Here is a 25,800-nt window from a genome sequence, read left to right on the forward strand (position 1 = left end):
ATAGTTGCCATTATGGAGGATAATGCTATGACAGGAACTGTTCGTGGGAGAACAGTGGCAGAGGGAAATGGAATCACCAGAAACATACATAACTTCAAATTTCTGTGTGGCTTAGTATTGTGGCATGACATACTGTTTGAAATAAATGTTGTAAGCAAGAGACTCCAAGGTATTGACCTTGATATATCTGGAGCAATGGAACAACTGGACAAAGCAAAGTCATACCTACAGTCTTACCGGTCAGATGAGGGATTTCAAAACATTCTGAAGAGTGCACAGAAGTTGGCAGAGGAACTTCACACTGAAGCTATTTTCCCACCCATTCAAGAATACAAGAGTCACCAAAGAAGAATACATTTTGATTACGAGGCATGGGATAATCCCATAAGAGACCCCAAACAACAATTCAAAGTTGAATTCTTTAACCAGGTGCTAGATTGTGCAATACAGTCAGTTAAAGAACGTTTCATGCAGCTCAAGGAACACAGCAGTATATTTGGGATGTTCTATGATATTCCAAAACTCCTCACTATACCTGAAGAAGACCTACACCAGCAATGCAGGGCACTAGAGACCGTGTTGACACATGATGATGTGCGTGATATTGATGCGAGTGATTTAGGTGATGAACTGAAAGCCCTTTCAAGATACAATTCAGCAGGATCAACTCCAAAGGCTGTTCTGGAATATATGTGCACAAATAAGATGTCCACCCTCTTTCCAAATGCTTTTGTTGCTCTGCGCCTACTTCTAACACTTCCTGTAACAGTTGCAAGTGGAGAACGCAGCTTCTTCAAGCTGAAGTTAATAAAAACACATCTACGCTCCACAATGACACAGGAGAGGCTGGTCGGCCTTGCAACCATCTCAGTGGAGCATGAGCTGGCCCAGACTGTGGGTCTTCAGGAAGCAGTTCAAATCTTTGCAACCAAGAAGGCACGGAAAGCACCACTTTGATTATTCAAACAGATAAAAATGCCAGTGTTTACTATGCAGACAAGAAAAGTTACATTTGCTGTTCAGGCGTTTGAAAGTTAAGTGTTACTTAACATTTTTGAACAAGGCATTTAAAGTTGTTAGTTCTCTTTTATTGGGGTAGGTAGCAGAGCAGTATCATGAGAGGTGTAGAACAGGAAGAAGGCAGAATTGAGACCTTTCAAAGTTTTGGCCCAAGTGAGGGGGCATGGGGGCGTCATTTGAACTCCCCGCCTAGGGTGACCAGATGTCCCGATTTTATAGGGACAGTCCCTATTTTGGGGTCTTTTTCTTATATAGGCTCCTATTACCCCCCCACCCCCTGTCCCGATTTTTCACACTTGCTGTCTGGTCACCCTATCCCCGCCTCAGGTGCCAAAATGTTGTGGGCGGGCCCTGGGCTGCAGGGAGGCAGCTGGGGCTAGAAAGGCAGCAGGTCCAACCCCCCTTGCCGATGATGAGTGGCCACTTCAGCCTGCAGTTTGCCCCTGAGGGAAGGGGCTAGATGAGGACTGGCAGTGGGTCACTGAGGCAAGGTGGGCTTAGGGGATTGGGGAGGGGAGACCCAGAGTGTGGGGGCATTGCTGTGGGGCAGCATCCCAAAGTAAGGGGCACCAGGGTCCGGGAGGGATGCGGGCCCTGAAGTGCTATAAGTGGTGGCAATCAGGAGGAAACAGGCATGGGTAGGAAGACACCGGCTAGCAGGAGGCGTTCAGAGGCTGGAACTGAGCTAATTCCCAGAGGACCAGCAAGAAGCGCCGTGGTGGTGAGTGCCCGCCATGCTACTGTGTGTGTGTGTGTGTGTGTGTGTGTGTGAGAGAGAGAGAGTTTGTATGGTTTCAGGTGGGTGGTGTGGCATGGAGAGGCCAGCGAATGGAAAGTGAAAGTGTTTTTGGGTGGTGCACTGTCTTTTGCTACATTAGCAGCCTCTGCTGTGAGGGCTCTGATTGCATTAGAGGATTATTGGATTCTTTAAGAACTTGTGTTCTAAACTCATGGTTTTTATCAGGAATCTTGCAATTTTGGGGGTTTTCTTAAAGCCTCTAACTGGTGGAATTGTGTTATTACCTGAAAGTTGACTGACTTGTATTTTTTTAGAAAAGAAATTTCTAGCCCTGATGGCAGCAATGAAATATCTCAAGACAACTAAAAATAACCCCACATTTATTATTTTTAAATATCTCATAAATGTGAAGCCAGTGTAATGATTTTGGGGGGGGGGGGCTGATTCCATATTTTTGAACATTTGAGATTGACAATACTGTGGTCTCCTCATAGTGTTGCCAAGTTTTGTTATAATTGGTGTTTCTTCTTAAAAGGCCAGCTCCTGGAGTCATGGGAATAGTTGAGGGCCTTGGCTGTCACTTTTTAAAAATAGTTCCTAGCGCTCATGGTTTAATAGAAAAGCATGAAAATATGACTCCAGTGCACTTTAAAGACTAAACACTGAGAAGCAAATAACAAGAACCCAAAATGTATTATTTTTTAAATCATGACTTTTGGGGCCTGCCTAATGATTTTTGAACATGTGGCATTTGGACAGCAATACCAGATATATGTCTGATGCTACAATATATAGTCAGCATGCATGCGCATGTACACACACACAATGCACCTGAGATAAATAGCAATTGCTGCACTATTTGATAAACAGCGGAAGCCTACAATATATTTATCATGCGCCTTTGGCCATATTACTTCACCTCTGCCTGCTAATCCATCTTCCACCCCCAAGACAACTTCCACCATTCCAAAGCCCTGAGCTGTTTCAAACAACTGCTCTTGTTCTTTTAAATCAATCTGCTGCAAAATCAATCTGCTGCTGTTTTCTGTTTTTCATCCCCCAGTGTGGAGTTACTCTCCTAAAATTGCCTGGAACTGAGGCCCAGGGATGGGCATGGACCAGCTACAATTTTTGTGTGTCATGAATGTAAAGTCTGAGATCTCATGACCCAGCAGTTTTATACCATTAGGAAAGGGAAACTCAGAACTCTCTGGAAAGGCCAAAATAATGATATACTTTAAAGTCATGACATTTTTAGGCATAGAAAAGCTATTTTTAGGTTATTTTTGGATGGCTCCTGCTGAGCCCAGGCAGTTGAAGCCATGGTAATTCAGGTACGGGGGGGGGAGAAATAGTTAACATTTTCCAAAAATTTTCTAAACCATTTATAAAATACTTTCCTGTAGCATCCCCAGAATACATGGCTATGTGATATAGCATAAAGATTCTGTCTGCATTCATGAGGATGGACTCGCCTCGTAAGCAATGCAGTTATCATACCACATCACATCAAGAGGGAATCTCTCTCTTTCTTAACCTCACAAACCCAAAGGTTTTGGTTAGATTATTACTTTTCAAAAGTAACTTTCTTGTAGGCTCCCTAATGCATTCTGAAACAGGCACTGCAGAGACCGAACTTCTACTTTTGATTAAGCAGAGGTCCTGGTATGCCAGTTCTGTGTTCCTGAACATTATTAAAGGCTGCTGTTCCCTTTTCTGGAAAGACATTTAGGAAATGAAATCTATCCAGAAAGATTTAATTTTTCTTTTGTAAAGTGGTTTTTTTAGCTACTAAATTTTGAAGTGGACTAATGAGCATTGTCGAGATAAAAGCTTACCCTAAATGCTCCCTGGCGTACACCATCATAGTGACCTAGCGGGTTGAGGTAAGCAGATCTCCATGATGACATAAGCGAAGTTTGCTGAGAATGTCAAAGAGATGATCTGAACATACACCACTGGCAGAGTGAAGAATAAGACAAGTGTCTTTGTGAGTGACCAGGAGCCAGATTTCAGAAGAATTTGGCACCCACCCAACAGCTCCCAGGTAGTGGCAGAATTTCAAAACTGCCCAATATCTGGCCCTTCCCACTGAGAGCAATAGGAGCAGATGGGTACTGAGCATATTTGAAAGTCTGGTCCTGGAGTTCAGCCTCAAACCTGCAGTCTGCCCAGATTCTAGAGGTCACTTCTGGGCATGAGTGAGAGTGTGGGACAATGCTGGGAAGGGGTATGGATCTGAGACAGCTGACAAGGATGGGGAGTCAAAAAATAGCCTGTCCCGGGAAGGGTGCTGTAGGAAAAGGGACAATATAGGGGTTGATATGAGTTGGCCATGAGGAGTAGGAAAGACGTGGACAGTGCTGTGGAGGGGGATCAGAGGTTCCCTCTGAAATGGCTCTTAGGAAGAGGAAGGAGGATGATGCTAATCCAAATGTAGCACTGAATTTTGGTTCAGTCCTAATGTGTCTGATGCATGTAAAAAATGAATATTGATGCAGCATTAAGGCTGAGGAATCACATAGCAGGAATCAACCCCTTGCGCTAATCCATTAGTCTGGGTCTCTCTGTTTAGATGATAAATTATTTGGAATTTAATGCAATATATTAACAATACAAACGGCACATGACCCACTGGAATTTTGTTGTTTCCTTGAATTCCAATCCACAGAGGTTCTATTGTTAGAGGTGTTGAGCCCCTGCAGCTTTCTCTGCCTTCAAAGGGAGTTTCAAGTGCTCCGCACCTATACACATCAGGCCCAGGTTCTTCAGAGTTGACTTAATTTTTTAGCCTCAATGAGGCACAAGGTCCATAAAGCTTAGCATGATAGTGAAAGAACCTGCTGGGTATCCTGAGCAAGTGGAGAACGTCATACTTGAGATTGGTTTCAGGATATTTCACCATAGGGAGAGGCACCATACCTGTAACAGGATGGGATGTGCATTCACTGACAGTGTGTAGAGGAGGCGTAGTTTGTCCCGGTCTGTGAGGTGATCCATGTAGATACTGCCAGCATCTGGCACCTCAGCATAGCGCCGCACTATTCTGTCTAAGAGCCGCTGTGAGGGACAGCGCAGCATTGGACTAGGTAGCCCCTGGGAGGAAAGAACAAAGGTACTTGGGATGACTATACTTGGCAGCTGTAAGAGTTCACAATATTTCAGCCTAGTAGGATCTGCTCTACATGCTATTTGAGAACTCTGCCAGCAGGTTTGTACCAGATCCCCCTTACAGCTACCTTTATAAGGGATTCCTCTCAATTACTGTTAGCAACGTGGAGCAGTTTAGGGATATTCTACAGTAGACTCTTCTTTAAACACTGAACTATCTTGGCTACAATCCCATGTTTCAGACTTTCCCTACGCTATGTATTCATGAAGGTATCTCAAAACGGCACACAGTTTCTGAACCATCCAATCCAACCTGGAGGTCTTGCTCCTGTCTGCCTCTGTGTCAGTATATTGAACTAATTTTGCTTCTAGGGTCTGTGTCCCTCTGTGCAAATCTCTGTAGTAAGTGTTGTTCATTCACTGGTGTTCTCCATCTTTCTGGAGCCCTCTCCCTTCAGTGAGTCACTTCCTTCTTTCAAAGAGCATCTTCCAAGCACATCCTTGTTCACCTTAGCCTATGGCTGATCTTTTTCTATGATATTATTCACTAGGGATTCTAGATAAAATTTAAAAACTCATATATACATATTGTATGTAGGTGCCTGTATAGGATGTATTCTCTTTCTGATAAGGTTTACATATAGGTTTAATATCTTGCTTTACTTGCAGATACCAGCAACAAATGATTCTCAGGTTTATGGATTCATCACATGGTAAGCTGCATTTTCCATATTTGAATATCTGAGTTATAAAAGTACATAAATCTGCAGCTGGTATAAATGGCAATGTTTATTTACACTGATGTACTTTGACATAGCTTAATTTTTAAAACACATGCACTTTACTTTGTCAGTTATGGAGAAATGACACAGAGAATTAACTCTGACAGTATCTAAATGTTACTAGTCCTCTTATATTTCTCTCTTCCAGAACAGCATTAGCAAGAAGATATTTATTCTTTGTCTAACACAAAACTAAGCAGAAAAATGGCAATTCTGTCTTACAGTTCTCTCAGAAATGTTATTGCTGACTTCGAGTCACTTTTCCTTTGGAAGAGAAGTGAGGGGGGAAAAAGAGCCAAGCAGAATTGTGTTAAATGGTTGATAAGTGGTGACGAAGTTCTCTTGTCGCTGAGAGTGTGTGCAAATATTTGCAGCCAAAGTTAGAAATCCCTGCTGCCTACAGGAGTTTGTAATGCAAACGCTGAGACCCATAACTACATGCTGTCGGAGCAGAAATGGGGATACTTTAATGCAATAAAAAAATGTAATTTCCAACTTCATAGCTCATCCTATTATATGAACTTGGCAAGGTGATCAAGACTGTTCACTTCCCATGGAATTATTTTTGGGATTTCCTAATTAAAACTGTGACTGGCGCTTTTTCCAGTACAAAGATCAGAATCCTATAGCTGTCTCATTCACACTGCTCAGCAGGGAGCAGATAAGTGAATCTGAAATACAAGTCAGTGTGAACATGCAGGAGTATCCAATGTATGTTTGTCATTAATTTGGGAGCCAGAACACACCCACTTGAGTTAAATGGTCTTCAGACTGTGCTCATTCATACTTTCTGACTTGAGGCCAGTACTATTTATGGCATGGAAACAGAATGAACAAGAGTGATGCTGGAAGCTGAATAGGTGAAATCCTTGTTTCCCACATTGATATCAACAATTAATACAATTTCTTAATATTTTAATTACTTACCAAAGACCTCAGTCCAGCAAAGCACTATTCAGGTAAATAGGCTTCATTAGCTTCAATAGGTGTACTAACATGCTTAAAGTTTAGCACATCTTAAGTGCTTCACTGGAGTGGGGTCAACATTTTTAGGGGGAAAGAACAGTGCCATCTCTGCTGCTGAAAAGAAAGTCAATTAAAAAATTTAAATCTAAAGTTGTAAAATTGTCAGACAAAATCCACTGACTGGACACACACCTGAAGATCTTGCAATTCAAAGCACTAGAAATAATTGGTTTATCTACAGAATGTCTTAAGTCCCTTGCAATGTCTTCTCACCCTAGAAACAAAGGCTATGTCTACACTACAGCCCATGTCGGCATAACTTATGGTGCTCGAGGTGTGAAAAACCACCTCCCTGAGCGACATAAGTTATGCTGACATAAGCACTCCTGTCTGTGCACAGCGGTATGCAGGCAGGAGAGCTTCTCCCATCGACATAGCTTCTGCTGTGCGTGGAGGTGGTTTTATTATGCCGATGGGAGAGCTCTCTCCTGTTGGCATAGAGCGTCTACACGAGATGCACTGCAGTGGCGCAGCTGTATCACTGTACATATAGACATAGCCTTAGACATGCCAACTCATTTGACAGCATGTTTGGCGCTGAGTCACAGTGCTTCTCATTTAGTTTGGTTTAAAAAAATCCCATGTTTGTGTCTAATAAGGGACTGACCCAGCTATATCAACTTTCACTCAAATGGAATTTTTTCCTAGTCCATGACATGCAGCGAATACAAGAATACAAATTGGTGTGTGTGTGTGTGTGTGTGTGTGTGCTTATTTGTGCAAACAGACTCAGAGCTCTTCCTGACACAGAAGAGACCTCTGCAGCACAACCATCCTGTCTTTATACTATCACAATCACAAACTACTACCAAACAGTCAAGGAAGGGATACACTCAATCCCGAATCACTGCCATCTGCGGTTCACACTAAGAAGTGACTGCTATGTATATTATGTGAATTAATACAATTAGAAATGAATCCAGGCTGCAAAAAATTTGAATCTGGATTTCAAACCACCCATAGGTTTTGCATGTTTGAATCTGAGACTTTGGTTCAGCCCATGACGGAGATAGAGGACTATTGCAAAAATCAGGATCTTATTCCAGCATTATTCTCCACTTAAAGTTCAGGTCTGTTCAGACCTGGAGCTTTGGTTCAGGCACATCTCTAGTAACAAGGCAATAAGTCAAAAAGAGATTGGTCTGGGAGATGGCTATGGATCAAAAATACTTTCCTACAAAGGACTAGGCATTAGATGAATGAACCACTTGCTGACATTTAATGAGCAAAGTGAGGCTTTAAAGGTTGCTCCTCAGGGGCCAGATACCTAAAGGTGGTGGTTATGTGGTGGGAGCTGGACTATCATGCTGATTAACAGCTTCACATTATAACTTATATGTGCAAAATGGGCAAGTTGAAAAACTTGAGGGTTTTTTCTTGTACCTTGATATTGTTCACATCTTTGTGCCTCAAGCCTTTTCTTTGCTGTTCTTCGTTGTTAGAATTAGAAATTTGCCCTGCAGGAGATCTCTGCTGAAACTAGCCTACTTTTTTATTGTTCACCTCACACCGAAAAAAACAAGCAGCACGTGATGTGAACTCTGATGCTGAAAGTGATGAACTCTGGAGCTTGAAACACAGACAAAACAGCATGTCGCTATTACTACTGTACAGGCTAATACGTGCAATCCAGTGCTGCACACAAACACAGAGTTAAATCAAGATTGTCTCTGGGGCAAGCATGATTTCAGTACTGAAGCATTTGTAGCTTGCAATAAAGATTTTCACTGTGGCAGATGAAATAATTATTGTGGCAGGCAGCCCAATTGATAGTTGGGTCAGGCAGGGCAGTCAGTGAAAAGTGAAAAACATTATTTCATGGTCTGTCATTTTGATTCAAGTATGTTAAGGTTTGTCATAATTTTCTGTTCTATAAAAGAAAATTACTTAAGCCCAGTAGTTTCTGTCAGATCTCTTATACATCCAAAGCTACAGGGAGGCTGGTGCAGCCACCAGCTTAGTGACCATAGTTTGATGGGGAATACTGCTACCTTGACTACATCAATAGAACCCCGAGCGTTACGAAAAATGCCAATCACTGAATAGTTCTTGTGTTAAGTGTTTGCAGTTGTTTATCATCTCACGAAACAAAGCATTCACCCCGACATTGATTTGCACTGCAAATACCATACCACTGAAATCACAGCTCAGAGGGAACACACCTCTGGAGCGCTTGCTGTTTAAATCTCAGGAGGGGTATCTGAGAGATCTCCAACCTCCTGCAGCTGAACAGGTCAGAGAAATGCACAGAAAACCCGTCATTCATTTTACAGTGGGACTAAACCAGAAAACCTGGCTCTGAATTTCAAACACCTCACATTTCAGGGATGTTTGGTTCCAGGTTTTTGGTTCAGCCCATTATAAAGAGTGGCCATTTGCAAAATTTGGATCCACATTTGGATTTTAGGGGAGGTATTTGCAATCTGGGATATTGGTTTAGGTCCACCTTTACTGAGAATTAAAAGTGAGGGGGAAAACAACTGCACTTCTAAATGAGACCAAGTTTATATTCCATTCAAACTAAGTGATATCAGTTTATGCTAGTCTGCTTCATTTTCAGATTCAAAGACCCATGCAGCTGTGCAAGCTGCAATCCTAGATCAGTGTGTAAGGTGTGTTTTGTTGATTGCAGAGCACCGTGTCCTGCTTTGACTGACAGGACCAGAAAGGTTTGAAAACTTGCTGAAATTTGCTCAGTGAGTTTGTTCTTGAGTTTGAATGATGCCCTGGCCTTGGCACCAGTAATTTGGCTCTCGGGCATGAGGGAGCCTACGTAAGTTCAGCATTCTCAAATGTGCACAGAGGAAATTCTAGACTCTAGGAGAAAGTAGGCTGCAATGCCAGGGGGCACGCAAACAGAATTCACCGTGTTGGGATTTTGTTTCGTGTGACGTGTGTTTGTGACACTGTCCAGCCCAACTGAAACTGGGTTTCAGAGAAACGGAGGAAGTGTGGGAGGAGTGAGGGGGCTTTATGTAGTGGCAAGAGCCTTTGATAAGACGGGGACCCCTGGGAGAGGAGTAGGAGTTGAATAATTAAACATCTCTATAGCAGGTCTCAGGAAGAATTTCTCCATTTTGAAACATACAGGTTTCCTGAGTTCAGTAGATAGATATTTTAAGCACGTCAGTTTGTTTGGCCATTGATTTAAAGTAATTCTGCCCCACTCTCATGACAACGCCCAATTTTATACACAACCTCCCATGAAACTTGCCCACCAGATGGGTTTCACCAGCTTGCCCTGCTATACTATTGGGTTTCCCACCTCAGCACCAGTAAAACACTCCACACTGCCATCTTGTGGAGAGAGACTGCCTTAATGCACATGGAAAACAATTCATAGCAGGATTTCAAGAGACATTCATGTAATGCAGCTGATGAAGAAATGTGAATCTTAGATAAGGAGTCTTTTTTGAACATTTGCTGTAACCCCCAGTTGCCTTTCCTTCTCCTCTTTTATACGACTATTACATGAAGTACAATATATCTTCCAAAAAGTGGTGTGTAGCCTTTTCCCAAAGAGATGGTCTGTTCCGTCCCAGGTTTATTTTGTCTTCCAGCTCAAATGTGCTCATTTTTCTAGCTGCCAGCTCTGAGAGTCACACTGGGCTCCTTCCACCTTCTTGCCAGTAATAAAGGTTCTGCTCAACCAATTAGCCCCACAGTGACACCTGGGTAACTCTTTTGCTGTCAGTGGTTTGCACAGGTGCCCCGATCGCAATTTAGTCAACAACCCTGTTACTGATGATGCCTATGGATTTGTAGCTCACTCCGTCTCAACTGTACTTGCTCTGCAGGCTAGCAGGAGTAAAAAGCAGCAGAAACTCCTGATTGCTAGGAGTCAGCGGAGCTGAGTGAATGTGCCCAGGGAGTGGATCTGGTGGGTTACAGGCTGACATTTTTATGAGGTTCGTTTTCAAAGCAGATCTCCACTTTAGAGAGTGACCCTTTCTAGCCCAAACACTCAGCTGAATGATCCTCCTTCCATCCCAGCCACCAACCCGCTCCTTTCCCTCCTTTTTTAGCAGTCACTACAACCCTTTGCTCAGGGGGTGGGCGGTGTCGGTCTCTTGTCTGAAAGCCATCCTCAGCAAAAGGCAGCACCCTGCCCCTTGGCTGGAGTGGGAACGGCGCCTTCCTCACACACTCTGCAGCAGGTGCTCAGAGCTCAGTGCTTCTCCAGAGCTGGTTTGTTTAAAACCCGCTCCTGCCTTTTCTGCTGTGTGGTTATCAGCTTGCACCATATGCTTTTTATCTCTCTCGTCTTCTCTCCCTCTCCCTAGTGGCAGTAACCACCCAGCGGCTTCCCTGAAGCTGTGACTGACACACCTGTCTCGCCTCGCTTACCCTGTGACATTTAAGGATTCCAATAAAAAGGCCAGCAAACTTCCTCTTGCATGACACATGTTGCTATAGATGGCCTAGAGATTAAGAAATAGGAATCCTAGTCCGATGCCTCTGGGCTCCTTCCAGGCCTGTGGAGTGAGTCCTGCAGTGCCCTGGGGTTAGGATGCATGTGCTCTGCCTCCAAGGGAATCTTGGGTGCCCCCTCAGTGTGGTGCTTTCTTCTCATGCACCCACAGTGCGAATTGGGATCAGCTGAGAAGGCAGGTGTTTCCTGACCCTCCGGGAGGGAGGGAGTTAGTGGTGACAGAGAATGGTGCTGTTCACACCAAGGGCTGCTGGATGCTATAAATCCCCTCTCCAGGACTGGGGGGAAGGCTGACCTTTCAGAGGAAAGAAACAACTGAAAAGCACAGTTTTTTAAAAAGCCTAGTCATTTATCCAGTGACAAGGGGAACAGATCAATAATCATTGTAGCAGGGTTCAGTGCTGGCAACTTTCGTAAAGTCCCAGCTCCTAGAGTCAGGTGATTACACGAGAATCTCTACTTTCATTGGCGAAAACAAAGTTTCTAGCCCTCATGGTTGCGCAGAAAAGCTTGAAAATGTGCCCCTGAAAGCTCAAACCTGGTGGGGGGTGTGTGTGTTAAAAAAACATTATTATTATTATTATTATTATTATTTATTTATTTTTAAATCTCAGGATTTTGGGGGGCTTGACTCATGATTTTTTAATGTATGAGGTTTGCCATATTGGGGTGTTCAACAAGTAGATGGCTCAGACAGGATTCCAGGTTGGATCACAGATCAAAGCTTGATCCTATTTCTCTAAGGGGTCAAATCTGATCCCTGAATTAAAGCACCCCAAACAGTGGGAAGGTTCAGATTTTGAGCCCTTGCAATTAGGGATGTTTGTATCTGGACTTTAGATTCTGCTCCATTATGGGCCAAGTCACAGCCTGGAGAATAGAGACTCGTAAAATCAGCATGTTTCTTAAAAGTTTGCTGCACATCTGTGTTCCCTGCTCACTTTTCTTAGTCCCGGTGGTGTCCCAACCCTCCTTCACTTTAAAAACAATCCTAGTTTTAAAGTCTTAGTTGGTTCATTCTACCTCTCCTCCCTGGGGCTTAATCTTGTTCTCTCCAGCCATTCTCCACCAGCACTTCCTGGCAACCCTAAGGGGTTGACGGACCAGTAGCGATCAGCAGAGAAGGCAGAATGGAACTGAAGGAGCTTTGTAAAAAGCTGCCAGTTCTAGTCTTGATCATTACAAAAGAAAATTAAAATGGACTGGTTTGGATATTAACCTCTGCTTCATTTCCACGTGGGAATCATCCACGTGGCGCTGAAGACACTTTCCCCCTCTTCTTGTGTCCCCACTACAGTGCTCTGAGAGCCTCAAAATCCTATTTCTTGTGGAGCCCTGCAAGCTTAGAGCTTACGCAGCTCCAGTGAGTCACAGTCCTTGATTCTTTATGAAGTTTTAAAAATAAACAAACGAAGCAATCAGAGAGTCCCCCCAGACTCTGTTACAGGAGGTAACTGCAGTAGCTGCCAAATTGGTGTGTTCCTCATTAACAGGACCTTGCATGCTCACCTGCACAAGGTCTGGTGTGAGGCGCTTTGCTTTCAGCCACTTTTGGAATCTCTCCGTCTTCCTCAAGACACGCTCGATGCTGCAGCTTTTTGCCTTGGAAAGGGAAGCACAGATTCTCTTGTCAGCTTGGTCATGCTGGTATTTGGTGGTTAGCCTGGAGATCTCAACCAGACGCCAGCTTTTGGCATCATCTGTGTAGTTCCCGGAGTAACTGGGAAGGTAGTCGGGAGGCAGTTTTAAATGAGAAGCAAGCCAGTTGTCGAACCTGCCAAAGCAAAGCAAGTTCCCAGTGGAGACTGTTAATAAACCACATGATGTTGGACAATTCAAGCACAATTTCCAGTTTTCTTATTTAAACTCCAGGGGCTAGAAAAAGGATTTGATCATTTCTAAAATGTTTTAAATTGCAGAGGAGAATGGTGAAAAGGACACTTTTAAGAGGCCCCACACTAGTTCTAGTACTCCTCTCTCCCCACTCCCCAGACCTGTTGGCAAACCTTACGGAAATTTGTGTGCGCGCGCGTGTGTTGTGTTTTGTTGAACAACAAAAACTCAACCCAGTAGCCTTGTATTATGAGCAGCCCTACAAAAGTGTGCACATTCAATAGAGGAAAGACACTTCTGGTAACTAAGCAGATTCTCATTTCATGCTTACAGCTGGTAGTTACAAACAGTGGAGGAAAATGAGAGTTGTTATAGTGCTAGGAATTGAGTAGTAGCCCTTTAAATAGTTTAGGAGCACTCTAGTAGCCAACCTGTCCTCTAATGCAGAAGCCACCAGAGCCCTGCCAGAGTAGCAGTGTACATATGTAGCTAGGCCTGGTATGGATTTGTGTAGTTAGTAAACACTGTTATTTGGAACCCAGCTGTGTCCTTGTAGTTTCATCCTCTCATAATGCTGTGCAGAGAACATAAATGCTACAGTTATAAATGATTAAGGTTTAAAGCGCCCAAGGATTATGCTGCACCTCAGTGTATGGTGCTGCTGTGGAAAACAAAAGTAAAACTCTAGAGTCTTAAGGTACCTGTGGAAGAACACGTAGGTCTGTAAGTCTGTGTCACTGTCCAATGGTGTTGGTCCCAGGGATATGAGAGAGACAAGGTGGGTGAGGTAATACTGGACCAACTTCTGTTGGTGAGAGAGACCAGCTTTTGAGCTGACACAGAGCTCTTCTTCAGGGCTGGCCCAGATCTCTATTATCCCCTCCATTAAAACTGTGCTACAGGAGATTTAATTTGCGCTGCAAAGGCGGCATGGACCTTTCTTTAATATCTCATTGGAAGGATTCAGTGTATCAGCTCCTTGTCGTATTGCTCTTTGGGGCCAAATTTTCAAAGCTATGTACCCCAGTGCCATGGGTGCATGTGTAAGTCATCTGTTGCACACGGCCAGTTAGACCCCTTACTAGTGGTGTGTGTGTATATACACAAATATCTGATTTACATGTCTAATTGTGTTATGTGCATTATTAAGCCCCACATATCTTTGATGGCAGCCTTGGATATGAACCCAAATCTGAGTTCAGGTTGTGAGCCCACGATCACTTGTCCAGGAATCAGAAGTGTTGCAGTTAAATGCTTTTTTGTGGACTTCCTGCATTATCACTGCATCACCAGTGTCTCATCACTACAATTCCTACTGGGAGTAGTGGTTGTCACTGCTGGTAGCAGAATGGATATGTCCCAGTTCCATTCCAGATATTCCTACTGTTGTGATACCATATGATTGGCCATGCTGCATTGGGTGGTGATTTTGTAAAGTGAACAAATACCTGCTGAGGACTGAACTCTGTTTTTCCACCCAGAGAACAAGGGTATTAAACAGCACCAATTAGTTCCTACTTGAATGGCTAATTAACTGTTTTTGTGCCCCTGTTTTCTTTCCCCCCCAAATCGCTGTGATGGTGCGTGTGAAAACGGATAGTGCAGAGGATTCCCCAGCAACCTTGATCCATGCTGTGTAGAGTGGAGGGAACAAAATCTGCAGCAGATGCCACAGTTGGGCCCTCTAGATGGAGAAAAGGACTATGCAGCAGAGCTGGTCAAAATTCAGAGTTTCCAGTCTGTGGGAAATTCTGACATTTTGACCTTTCTTTTCATCCTGAAATGGGAAGAAAAGTCAAAATTTCCCACAAAAAACATTCTGAAATGTTGGGTTGGAAATACAGAAATGTCCTTATTGAAATCACCCGATGAAGCATGCCTGACCACATGGCATCACTTTTCATTCAGGCATGGTTGAAGCACTTCATTTTTCCTATTCTTCTGTGAGGTTTTTTTATTTTTCTGAATGAGTATTTTCCGACAGAAAACTGTTCCATTGAAAAATTCCAACCAGCTCTATTCTGCTCCCTGCTCTGGGTAGCTGTTTTTCTGCCCTGAGCCTATGGGTCACCCAAGAAAAATGGACAGCCAGAAGAAGGCGGAGCCATGCTAAGTAGCTGGCTTCCCCACCCTCAAATGAGGAAAACCTCCTGAAAAATTAACATTGCTTGGGACAAAATTAACACACACTGTGCCCTGGGAGTCTCCTCCACAGCATTACAGGGCACAGCTGGAGTCTGGCAGCCGGTGACAGCCTGGCTACTGGTCCTGCTGTGCTCTCCTAGTCAGGGTGGGGTGCCTGCTGGGAGCGCAAAGGGGAATCCTTTCACAAAGTTGGACAGAAGTTGGAGGACTGGGAGCCTGACCTCCCCACTTCTTTGGGGGCAGGGAAGTGGGGGGGAAAGTTCTGGATATGCAGCTTCAGTGTAGCCATGGAGATTTTTCACTAACTTGTTCCCCTCCACACAGTATTGCACAGGAGGGGAGCATATGGGCCGTGTAATTAGATTCTGGAGATTTTTCTTCTATCAGCCCCCTCAGCCCTGCCCACACACACATTTCATATGTAATAATTTAGGGGCACAGCTGAGTATTTTGCAAGTAACACACTTGAATAATGTGGCTTGAACGCTAACTTTTTGCTAGCCTAATGTCAAACATGCGGTGCCAATAAAAATTTCCTAATTATAATCAGCCCTGAGAGCATTGGAAAGCATTTCCTAATTGCATCGCCACATAAATTAATGTTAATAATTTGAAGCTAAAATAGGATTGGCAAGAGACTCCATTGAGGGTTGAGTGAAATAGATGAAATGACGTTAACAAAATAAAGTAAGTTTGAAAGCTACAGAGGAAACCTTCTTGACTTTCAGTCAGGAAAACAGCACAGAGAAATAATGAGGGAATTAATTAGATTGTCTCTGCTCTAGGATCCTACTTCAAATGTTGGTATATTTAATCCATTTGTGGTTGGTGATTTCTAGAGCTAAGAGAATAATTTGCCGCATAAAGAATTACACCAGAATATTAGCCTTTTTCTCCAGTAAAATTCCCCCATTTTATTGTTTCAAGCAGTGTCATCTTCCCTCCCTGCCCCCACAAAGTAAAGTTTTGCTTTTGTACAAACTTTCACAAGAACTCATTTAAGTTGAGAACATAAGATGGGAAGGGACCTTCTGGGCCACTGAGTCCAGTCCCCAGCTGCTGCTACAAGCATACAATCACAGCCATCAAGCTCCATTTTAAAACTACTTAAGTTGGAGTGTGTGAATGCTCACAAAGCAAAGCGCCACTCACCAGCAATGGTTCCATTCAAGATGTGCAATTCAGATTGGGGCACTGCTAGTGAGATTGGAGGCTTTTAACCCTTGCCTTCATACATGTTCACTTGGAGTGTATTGGTGCTGTATTCTAGAACCATAGGGTAGAAGGGAGCACAAGAGTCATCTGGTCTAACCCCCTGCCAAGATGCAGGATTTGTTGGGTCTAAACCATCCAAGACAGATGGCTATCTCTATCCAGCCTCCTTTTGAAAACTTCCAGTGAAGGAGCTTCCACAACCTCCCTAGGCATCTGTTCCATTGGCCTACTGTTCTGACAGTTAGGAAGTTTTTCCTGAGATTCAATCTAAATCTGCTATGCTGTAGTTTGAACCCACTGCCTCTTGTCCTGCCCTCTGTGGCAAGAGAGAACAACTTTTCGCCATCTTTTTTATGGCAACATTTCAGGTATTTGAAGACAGCTATCATGTCCCTTCCTTAATCCCCTCTTTTCCAAACTGAACATACCCAGTTCCTTCAGCCTTTGCTCACGTGGCTTGCATTCCATCCCTTTGATCATCTTTGTCATTCACCTCTGGATCCTTTCCAGTTTCTCTACATCCTTTCTATGCATTGGTGACCAAAATTGGACACAGCACTCCAGCTGAGGCCTAACCAATGCCGAGTAGAGCGGTACTATCACCTCTCATGACTTGCATGCTATGCCTCTGTTAATGCAACCTAAAACTGCATTTGCCTTTTTTTTTTTTTTTTTTTTTTTTTTTTTTTTTTTTTTTTTTTTTTTTGCAACAGCATCATATTACTGACTCATGTTGAAGTTGTGATCCACCTCAACTGCCAGATCCTTCTCCAAGCCAGTTATCCCCCATTCTGTACTTGTGCATTTGGTTTTTCTTCCCTAAGTGTAGCAGCTTACATTTGTCTTTGTTGAATTTCATTTTGTTTTCTACAGCCCAGTTCTCCAGTTTATCAAGATCCCTCTGAATTTTAGCTCTATCCTTCAAACTGTTGGCAACCTCTTCCCCTGCCCCACGGCTTTGCGTCTTCTGCAAATTTGATCAGTGTGATCTCTATTCCTACACCCAGGTCATTAATAAAGATGTTAAAGAACACCGGACCCAGAACACATCCCTGTGGGACTGCACTTGAGACCTCCCTCCAATCTGACATCATTCCATTAATAGTTACTCTTTGTTTGTGGTTGTTTAACCAATTAATGGTAATTCCACTGAGCCTGCATTTCTCCAGCTCGCTTATAAGAATGTCATGTGGGACTGTGTCAAAAGCCTTGCTGAAGTTCAGGTATATTATGTCCATTGCATGCCCCCTATCCAACAAACCAGTTACCCTGTCAAAGAAGGAAATCAAGCTGGTTTGTTCTTAGTAAATCCATGCTAGCTGCAAGTGATTACCCCTTCATCCTCCAGGTACTTGCACACTGAATATCTTGTACATTGCTCTAGTAGCTTCCTGGGTAATAAAATCTGGTTGACTGATTTATAGTTTCTGGCTTCTCCTTTCCCCCCTTTTTAAAAATGGGCACTACGTTAGCCCTTCTCCAGTCTGCTGGGACCTCTCCTGTCATCCATGAGTTTGCAAATATTATTGACAATGGCTACGAGATTTCTTCAGCTAGTTCCTTCAGTACCCTCAGGTAAATAGAATTAGGCCCCCCAGACTTGAATTCATTCAAATTGGTCAGAAGATCTCTGATGTGTTCTTTACTTATCCCAATCTGCATCCTTTCCCCTTTATTGTCTATGGTAACTAGACGAGTCATCTGGTCACATGTTTTTTGTGAGAAGACTGAAGCAAAGTAGGTATTGAGGAGCTCTGCCTTCCTATCATCTTCCGTTACCATCCCTGGTCTTTCTTTCTGTCTGACGTATTTGAAGAACCCCTTCTTGTCTCTAACATTCCTTTCCAACTGTAACTCATTCTTTGCCTTGGTTTTCCTGATTTTGTTCCTACACGCTCACGCTATCCCCATGTATACTTCCTTGGTGACATGCCTCTCCTTCCATTCCCTGTATTGGGCCGGCCTTGTCAAATGTCATGGCTTAAACAAACACTAGCCTTTTCCCCACAGTTGCTCAGCTGTGGTTAGTTAACACAAGATTCTAACCAGAGGCGTACTTAGAAAGATTAGCATTAGAGGTGGAGTTTGGCTGGAACTTGAGTGTTCTAAACCCTTATGCTTGTAGGGCTTGAGGTTCTAAACTTGGTCTATGTTAGGGATTTTTGTCAAATATGAAATCAAATCTCCATCTGTACCTCAAATCCTCCATCAATACGCAGCCCCATTGTGTGAGGCGCTGCACAAACACAGAAGGACATAAGCCCTGCCTCAGACAGTACTCAATACATGCTAACACAGCCACAATTGGCAGTCATTTTTTTAAAAATTTGAGCACAGGTGTGCTTTGTGATTTGAATAATTCAAATATGCATGTGCATTGGACCTGGTGTCCAAAGGATCATACAGATATAGTTAAATGGCTGCCTCTTCAGCTGAGCAATATACAGGCGTGTGAAGTCCAATACTGATCATTAGTTTGAGTACGAACGAATGAAAGGTTCCTTAGCAAATCTTAAGGCACAGTAACACAATTCTGGGGAATCTGACTTTGTTTTAAGTACTCCTGTATTTGGCATCATGTATAGCCAGCACACTGATGGCATAATGTACTTTTCAGTTATAAAGTTTCATCAGTGCGTGGGGCCACAATAATAAGTTGCTTGTCTATAATGCCTTTCTGCTGAGGATCTGAAAGTGCTTTTCAAACTAATTAAGCCTTTCAACATACTTGGCAGGCAGGAATTAGTACGTTCATTACAGACAGATCCATTTAGGCAAAGCTAGGTTAAGTGACTAGCACAAGACCAAGCTGTGAGTCAGTAGCAGTGCTGGGAAGAAAACTCAGGCATCCTGTTTCCCATCCTCACGCACAGATCACATTTCCTTGATGGTTAATCCAGCATGCAGGCAGGCAGTATCTCCCCAGACTGATGGAAAAAATGACCTAAGCATGCTGTAACTGAAATACATACATTGCTTCGCTGATGGTGCTGTATAGCTTATATATATTGGGGGGGGGGGGAGGGAGAGATTTTCAAAAGCACCTAAAAGATTTAGGAGCACAAGTCCCATTGACAGTCTCCCCCTGTTACTCTTAAGAATAGCATTCCTGTGTTGGGAATTAGTTACAGGACTAGACTGCAGCTAGTTGTTCAAAAAACCTTGTGTCTAGGAAGCCAAGTGGAGTGGCAGTGTTAACCACTGCAGAAAAAAAAATGTTTAAAGCTAATCAGAGTTTTACATTTAAATGTTTGTTCTTTTCAAAATGCTCCCAGAACAAACATGTCTTGTTACCACTTAGCAGCACTGAATTGAACAAACTGTAACTACCACAGAGAATTTAGTAATTTTTGCTTCACTACTTTTAGCGAGACAACCCGCCCCCCCTTCTTTAAAGCATAGACACCACGCTACTTATAGATTTACAGCGGGCTCATGGGAGAAGAGCTCTGACATTATGGAGCCTCCATATAGTTCTCAAAGGCAAAGTGGAGAGTGAAAATGCCAGTTACAACTCTGCTTAGGCGCCTCTATGCTAGACTGTTCAGGAGAAGAGGGTGTGAGCACATTGCCAACCCTCTACTCCTATTACTACTAATAACCTAAAGGAGTAAAGCAAATGTGTAGAACTCCTTTGGCAGGCTACACAGCTGAGCAATCTTGTACTAAGGTACCAACTGGGCTGTCACACAAATATCTAGAGCTTATGCATGATTAACCTACTACAGGCAGTGCTGGTCTTAAAAGGGGTGCATGGGAAGCCATTCTGGCCCCTCATACCAACATTCTCTGTCCCCTGGGGTTGTGGAGGGGCAATTACTAATACTCCCACCCCACCCCACCCCACCCCACCCCACCGGCTGCAGAGTGCCAATGCTATTACTAACACATAGGTTTAGAGTGTGGGTGCTGGTGGTGGCCTGTGAGCTACAAGCGGTCAGACTAGATGATCTGGTGGTCCCTTCCGGCCTTAAACGCCATGGCTGTATGTGTGGAAGAGGCAGAACAGTCTCCATGTGATTGTCGAGCCTTAGCACCGGATTAATTATCTGTGTACCTGCAGGTTAGAGTGCTCCTCGTACATTCTAAGACCTGCTGGTGTTATCCTAGGGGCCAGACCCTCAGCTGATGCAAATCAACGTTACTTCATTGAAATCAGTGTGGCTATGCTGATTTATGCCATAATACAATACATATGTATTGTACATTCTCTCTCTGCTTTTTGGGGCAGGGACCCTACTTCATTTGTCAACTGCCTACCACAATGGGGCATGGTCCTTGTGGGGCCTGCTCTGCCCTACTTTAGTACAAATAATTGGACAGTATGGCTCCTTTCTGCTACGCTTACATCGAGTAGTACCTTATTCTGCTTGTGGTCCCATTAAATTAATGGAGATATCCTATCTCCTAGAACTGGAAGGGACCTTGAAGGTCATCGAGTCCAGTCCAGTCCCCTGCCTTCACTTGCAGGACCAAGTACTGATTTTGCCCCAGATCCCTAAGTGGCCTCTCAAGGATTGAACTCACAACCCTGGGTTTAGCAGGCCAATGCTCAAGCCACTGAGTTATCCCTCCCCCATTGACTTGCTGTGTTAGGGGCTAGTCAATGCAGGAATGCCAGGCTGATTAGGATTGTAAGCTCTTCAGGGCAGGGACCATCTGTTTGTTGTGTTTGAACAGCACCTTTCGCAGTGGGGCCTTTCACCATTACCACAGGGCAAATAATCATCGATGATCCTGTAGCATTGCTAAACCTGTCTGAGAAAAATCCTTATGGTTTTACTATAGCGCATTTTCTATAATAGCTTAAAGATAAAAACAGTAATTTGTCTAGCATTACTACACTTATATTACTGTATTAAAACTACAATTTTACTACAATAATTCCTCCACACCTGGGGCTCTTAGATCTATAAAAGAGAGAGTGCTTATAAATCATAATAAAAACAATAAACCTTTCCCCTGTAAATCTCCTTTTTTTCTCCTCCTCTACCATAGTAACATTTTTTCCTAGTGTCATATGGTGTGTTATGCTTTTGAGCCTGAAAATTGTAAGATCAATCTGATAACTGCTTGGGTGCATGTTTAATTCATCTAAACATATGTGCAATATCTGCAGTTGTCCTCAAGTTCTTAATGAAAACTCCAGCTGCAATTGGCACTGATGTGCAGAAGTACCTGTTGTCTTTGTGCTTGCAGATTTATATCTTGGTTGAATTTAACTAACAGGTGCATGAAAATCCATATATTTCATGTGATACATATGGTGCTAACATTTCAAAAATGTAGCTCTTAATGTTTATGCCATGTTTACAGTGACTCAATGCAGTCTATCAATAGCTTAAATTTGTAAAGACAAATTCTCTTTGGTCAGCTGCTTAGCAGAAAATAATTCCATAGACAGCTAAGTAAACTGGCATACTATTTCTCCCCCCTCCCCCACCCCCACTATCCTCTTGAATTGGTTCAATGCCAATTTAGCAGCAGAAAGTTAAAGTTGAGAAATTTTACTTACTTTACTTCAAAAATCATATCCAGGGCTCAAATCTGGAGGTGATTGTGTCGTCTTAAATATACTAATATACATTATTTATAATAACTTGACACTGTAATGGAAACCTGGGGATAAGTTACATTTTGAGGAGTTTTTCACTAAAGTACTTGGAAATGTTAACAGTCAGTTTTCATGTTACTATGCAGAATATTTTCAAAATTATTGTGCTGAGTTTCTGACCTTATTTCTTCTTTAAAGAATTTCTTGCAAATCGATGTTCCGATGCAGGCATTACATTTATCGAGTCCCAGGAAAGTCCGGCCAAAACTGTAGCTGTGTTTGACATGGGGCACAGAAGAAGGAAAAACTTTTGCTTCTAAGAAAGGAGTCCAGCTCAGGGTCAAAAACTGAAGCAGTATCAATAACCCTAGAACATTAGAGCAAAGGTAATACATCCAGCGCCCCATCTATGCTATGTGCAAGCTCTGCCTTTTTTGATGCTATCCTACCCTTCACTCTTTGTGCTTTAGATGATCTCAGTTTGCAATTGTGAGTCCCTAAACACCGAGAGAGGGTCTTGGTCCATGAGAGCCAGAAACTGTCCCATCCTGCCAGCTGGTTGGTGGTTCTATAAGTTTGTGTTCTGGGCGGGAAAGAATATGGGGTGGGGGGTGAGGAAATGCATGGAGGATGCAGATAACTTGGGTTGCCATAGTTACCTTTCCTCTGCTTGGTGCAGCTGTTTCAGGCCCTGACACCCCACCCATCACCGCATTAGAAAATAACAACAAGAAGTTCTCATCTGTACATTATGCAGACAAATGAAGGATATCCGTAGCACAGTCATAGGGTATACAAAGGACACTTACATCGGAACTGCCTCGGCTGGAACAACAGTGCACCAGAGGCATGAATTTTAACATGAGCAAAAAGTTTAAACATTATGTTTTGTTAGTTGAGTGTGTGCGCATGGGAAAGGCACACGTCAAAGGCCATTGCCGAGCTCTCGATTGTGTCGTTTCTTACAAATCCGCTCTGCTCACCTCTCCCCTTCTAACAGTGGAACTTGAATGGTGGTTGAACAGAAGAATTGCTCTTTTATTGTTTCTCAGTAATTGAAAATCTGCAACCTGGTAATCTTTTAAACGACACAAACTGTCCTAGAAGTGAATATTTTGTGGTAAGTAGGATAGGTGCTTTTGAAAATGTTACCCTTTTTAAAAAAAAAAAATGACCCAGATCCTCAAAGGGGTCTAGGCCCCTAACTCACCTTTGAAAAAGGGCCTAAGTGCCTAAATCCCATAGGGTATGTCTACACTTCAATTAAACATGGGTGGATGGCCCGTGTCAGCTGATTCAGGTTTGTGGGGCTCAGGCTGTGGGGCTATAAAATTGCAGTGTAGACATTTGGGATTGGTCTGGAGCCCAAGCACTGGGACCCTGCAAGGGGGAGGTTCCCAGAGCCCAGGCTCCAGCCCAAGACCAAACATCTACATTGCAATTTTATGGCCCCTCAGTCCAAGCCCCATGAGCCTGAACCAGCTGACAAGGGCCAGCCACTGGTGTTTGTTTATAGTGTAGACATACCCCTAGATTGTCAATGAGACTTAGGAGCCTAATTCAGTTAGATGTTTTTGGAAATTTTACCCATAGCCTCACCCAAAATGGAGAAAGACCAGGGGAAAATTTGGGAGCAGGCAGTGGGTTTTAAAATGCAGTTCTACTGACTACTCCCGTTTTATCCAAACCGCCGCATTGTCCGAATCCCTGGCTTGTCCCCCAGCATGAGACAGGTACAAGCTGCAGCATGTATCTCATGCTGGGGGACGAGCCAGGGATTCGGATAATGCCGAGGTTTGGATAATAGAGCAGAGACCCCTGGCCAGAATTGCAAGGAAGGAACCCCGGCTACGGGGGAGGCCACCCAACTGCTATTGAAGTTTACTCCACTGCTCAGCTTTTCCCACTGCTAGAACATTACTTCTTTTCCACTTACAGAAAACAGTCCCTTTCACTCCTTCCGGGCAATACTTCTTCAGTGGTACATTGGTCCCGTGTTAGCATCACCCCTTAACCAGCTTTTCCCCATGCTATATACATTAAATCCCATCTGTCTGTCTCTCATTCTCTAGTTCCTTTTATCATTAGAGTTGCTTGTCTTTGAACCCTAAGTTGTCACGGTCCTTTTGACAGTAGAGACTCAGCATTCTTGACTCCCTGGCATATGCTTTAACCCTGAAACCATTTTGTCTGTGGGAAAAGAGAGGACTTCATTCCCCAGGGCTGTCAATTTGGCCTTTTCTGCAAGCACTATATTCATTTACATTTATTAAGTTAAAATATCTATACACTAATAATATTTCTCTTCTTCTGTGGCAGACTACATTGACATTTGTATTGCTTTTGCACTATTGCCTAGGTTAGGAATACAGAGAGCAAAGATTATTTTTGCAAAGTAATATTGCATGTATGTGTTCTTTATTACTGCATGCTACAGTTTGTTGTTAGCGGTGTGCCCAGTCTGGCAGTTCTTTGTGTATTTCAATCAGCAGGGAATGCAGTGTGATGACAGCCCTGGAGAGAACGTGAATGGTGACTGCGCTTTGTGAACATCGTCCCTCTTTCTTTCCTGTGCGATTTCATCTCAGAGCTGAGTTTTGCATTTGTTCCTTTACTGAATGCTGGGACAGGTACAATCCACTAGTGTCATCCTTTCCTCAGCTGTTATCAGTACGTATTGCAGCAGCCCAGGGCATGGTCTGACCTGCCATCACCAAGTTACATTTTATACAGGAATTCACATCTTCCAAGTACTACAAGCACTAATTTATCATCTCAGCACCTGTGGCAAACAAGTAACTATTCCTCCAGACCCCACCCTTCCCAAATACCAAAAAATACCAGAGGAGCCCTACAGGCTGTCTTGAAGATCAATAGATTCAGGCTGTTTTGAACTGAGATGTGGCCCATATAGGGTGACCAGATAGCAAGTGTGAAAAATCAGGATGGGGGTGGGGGAGGGTAATAGGAGCCTATATAAGAAAAAGCCCCAAATATCGGGACTGTCCCTATAAAATTGGGACATCTGGTCACCCTACGCCCATAGTGGAGGGGCCCTCATGGTGTCAGGAATCCCAGGTCTGTTCTATCAAAGTGACCCTGGCTTGAGTGTCATTCGATCCTGCTGCTTTCCGTAGCTCAAGATCTGTGGCAGATAAATGTTCTTCATTTCATCTGTGAATTGGAAATGAAGGTGCATAGCAGGAAATAGACACATCCCCACCTGCTCTTCATAAACCACTTGTAAGTAAGGATGGACGATACAAGTTCAGAGTAATGAAGGAGGTTTCCTTCCCATACCACAATCCTTCTCCTTCCAAACAAGAACAAACACCCCATCCTTTGATTAGATCAATCAACTATATTTCAAGGGAGCCCATTAGCCTACTATCTCAGTGCCAAGTGACCTGTTTATGAGGCTAGCTCCTGTAGTTCTCTTCCAAGGCCAAAACGTACGACAGCAGTACTGCGGTATCAGCAGAGGACTGGCTTGTTGGACAACGTAAGGTTCACCTGGTGGGCTACAACGTTGCTGCATTTCCTGCAACGTACATGTACCGAAAAAACAAATAAATATAAAGCTGGAGCGTTGCTGTTGGGTAGTGAGGTGCTGCTCTAGGCCCACTGCCCCTGCCTCTGTCCACACCTCCTCCCGCACCTTACCACCTGGGCCTTGCTCCCTGAATGACCACTGCAAGGCCTTGGGAGATGAAAGGGCAAATCCATTGCACAGTATGTAGGTCAGGGCTAGGGATGCCACCAGTCCCTTATTACAGGGGACATTTTTTCAACAAGATTGGGAGTTGGTGAGTGCTGCAAAAAGTAGCAAGAAATACCCCTGGGGAATGTAGGTGAGTACTGCTTAATAATAATAATGATAATATCCAGAGGAGGGGTGTGGCGGGGGTGTTAAGAAAACAGTCCCTTATTTTTGGAATGCTGT

At 43.5% G+C, this 25,800-nt stretch overlaps 1 protein-coding gene across 1 annotated transcript in view; it reads right to left on the minus strand.

Annotated features, from left to right (window-relative positions):
- DIPK2B (divergent protein kinase domain 2B) overlaps window positions 1–22,390 on the minus strand; it is a 27,358-nt gene extending 4,968 nt beyond the window's left edge. The window contains exons 1-3 of the mRNA XM_026650031.1: window positions 22,038–22,390; window positions 12,620–12,884; window positions 4,682–4,855 (exon numbers count right to left, since the gene is read on the minus strand). Coding sequence (XP_026505816.1) covers window positions 4,682–4,855; window positions 12,620–12,884; window positions 22,038–22,264 — 666 coding nt within the window. The 5' untranslated portion in view covers window positions 22,265–22,390. The remainder of the gene's footprint in view (window positions 1–4,681; window positions 4,856–12,619; window positions 12,885–22,037) is intronic.
- Between the last annotated feature and the right edge of the window lie 3,410 nt (window positions 22,391–25,800).

Source organism: Terrapene carolina, unplaced genomic scaffold (genome assembly GCF_002925995.2).
Source record: "Terrapene carolina triunguis isolate 2854851 unplaced genomic scaffold, T_m_triunguis-2.0 Scaffold24, whole genome shotgun sequence".
In the NCBI taxonomy this organism is placed as follows: domain Eukaryota; kingdom Metazoa; phylum Chordata; order Testudines; family Emydidae; genus Terrapene; species Terrapene triunguis.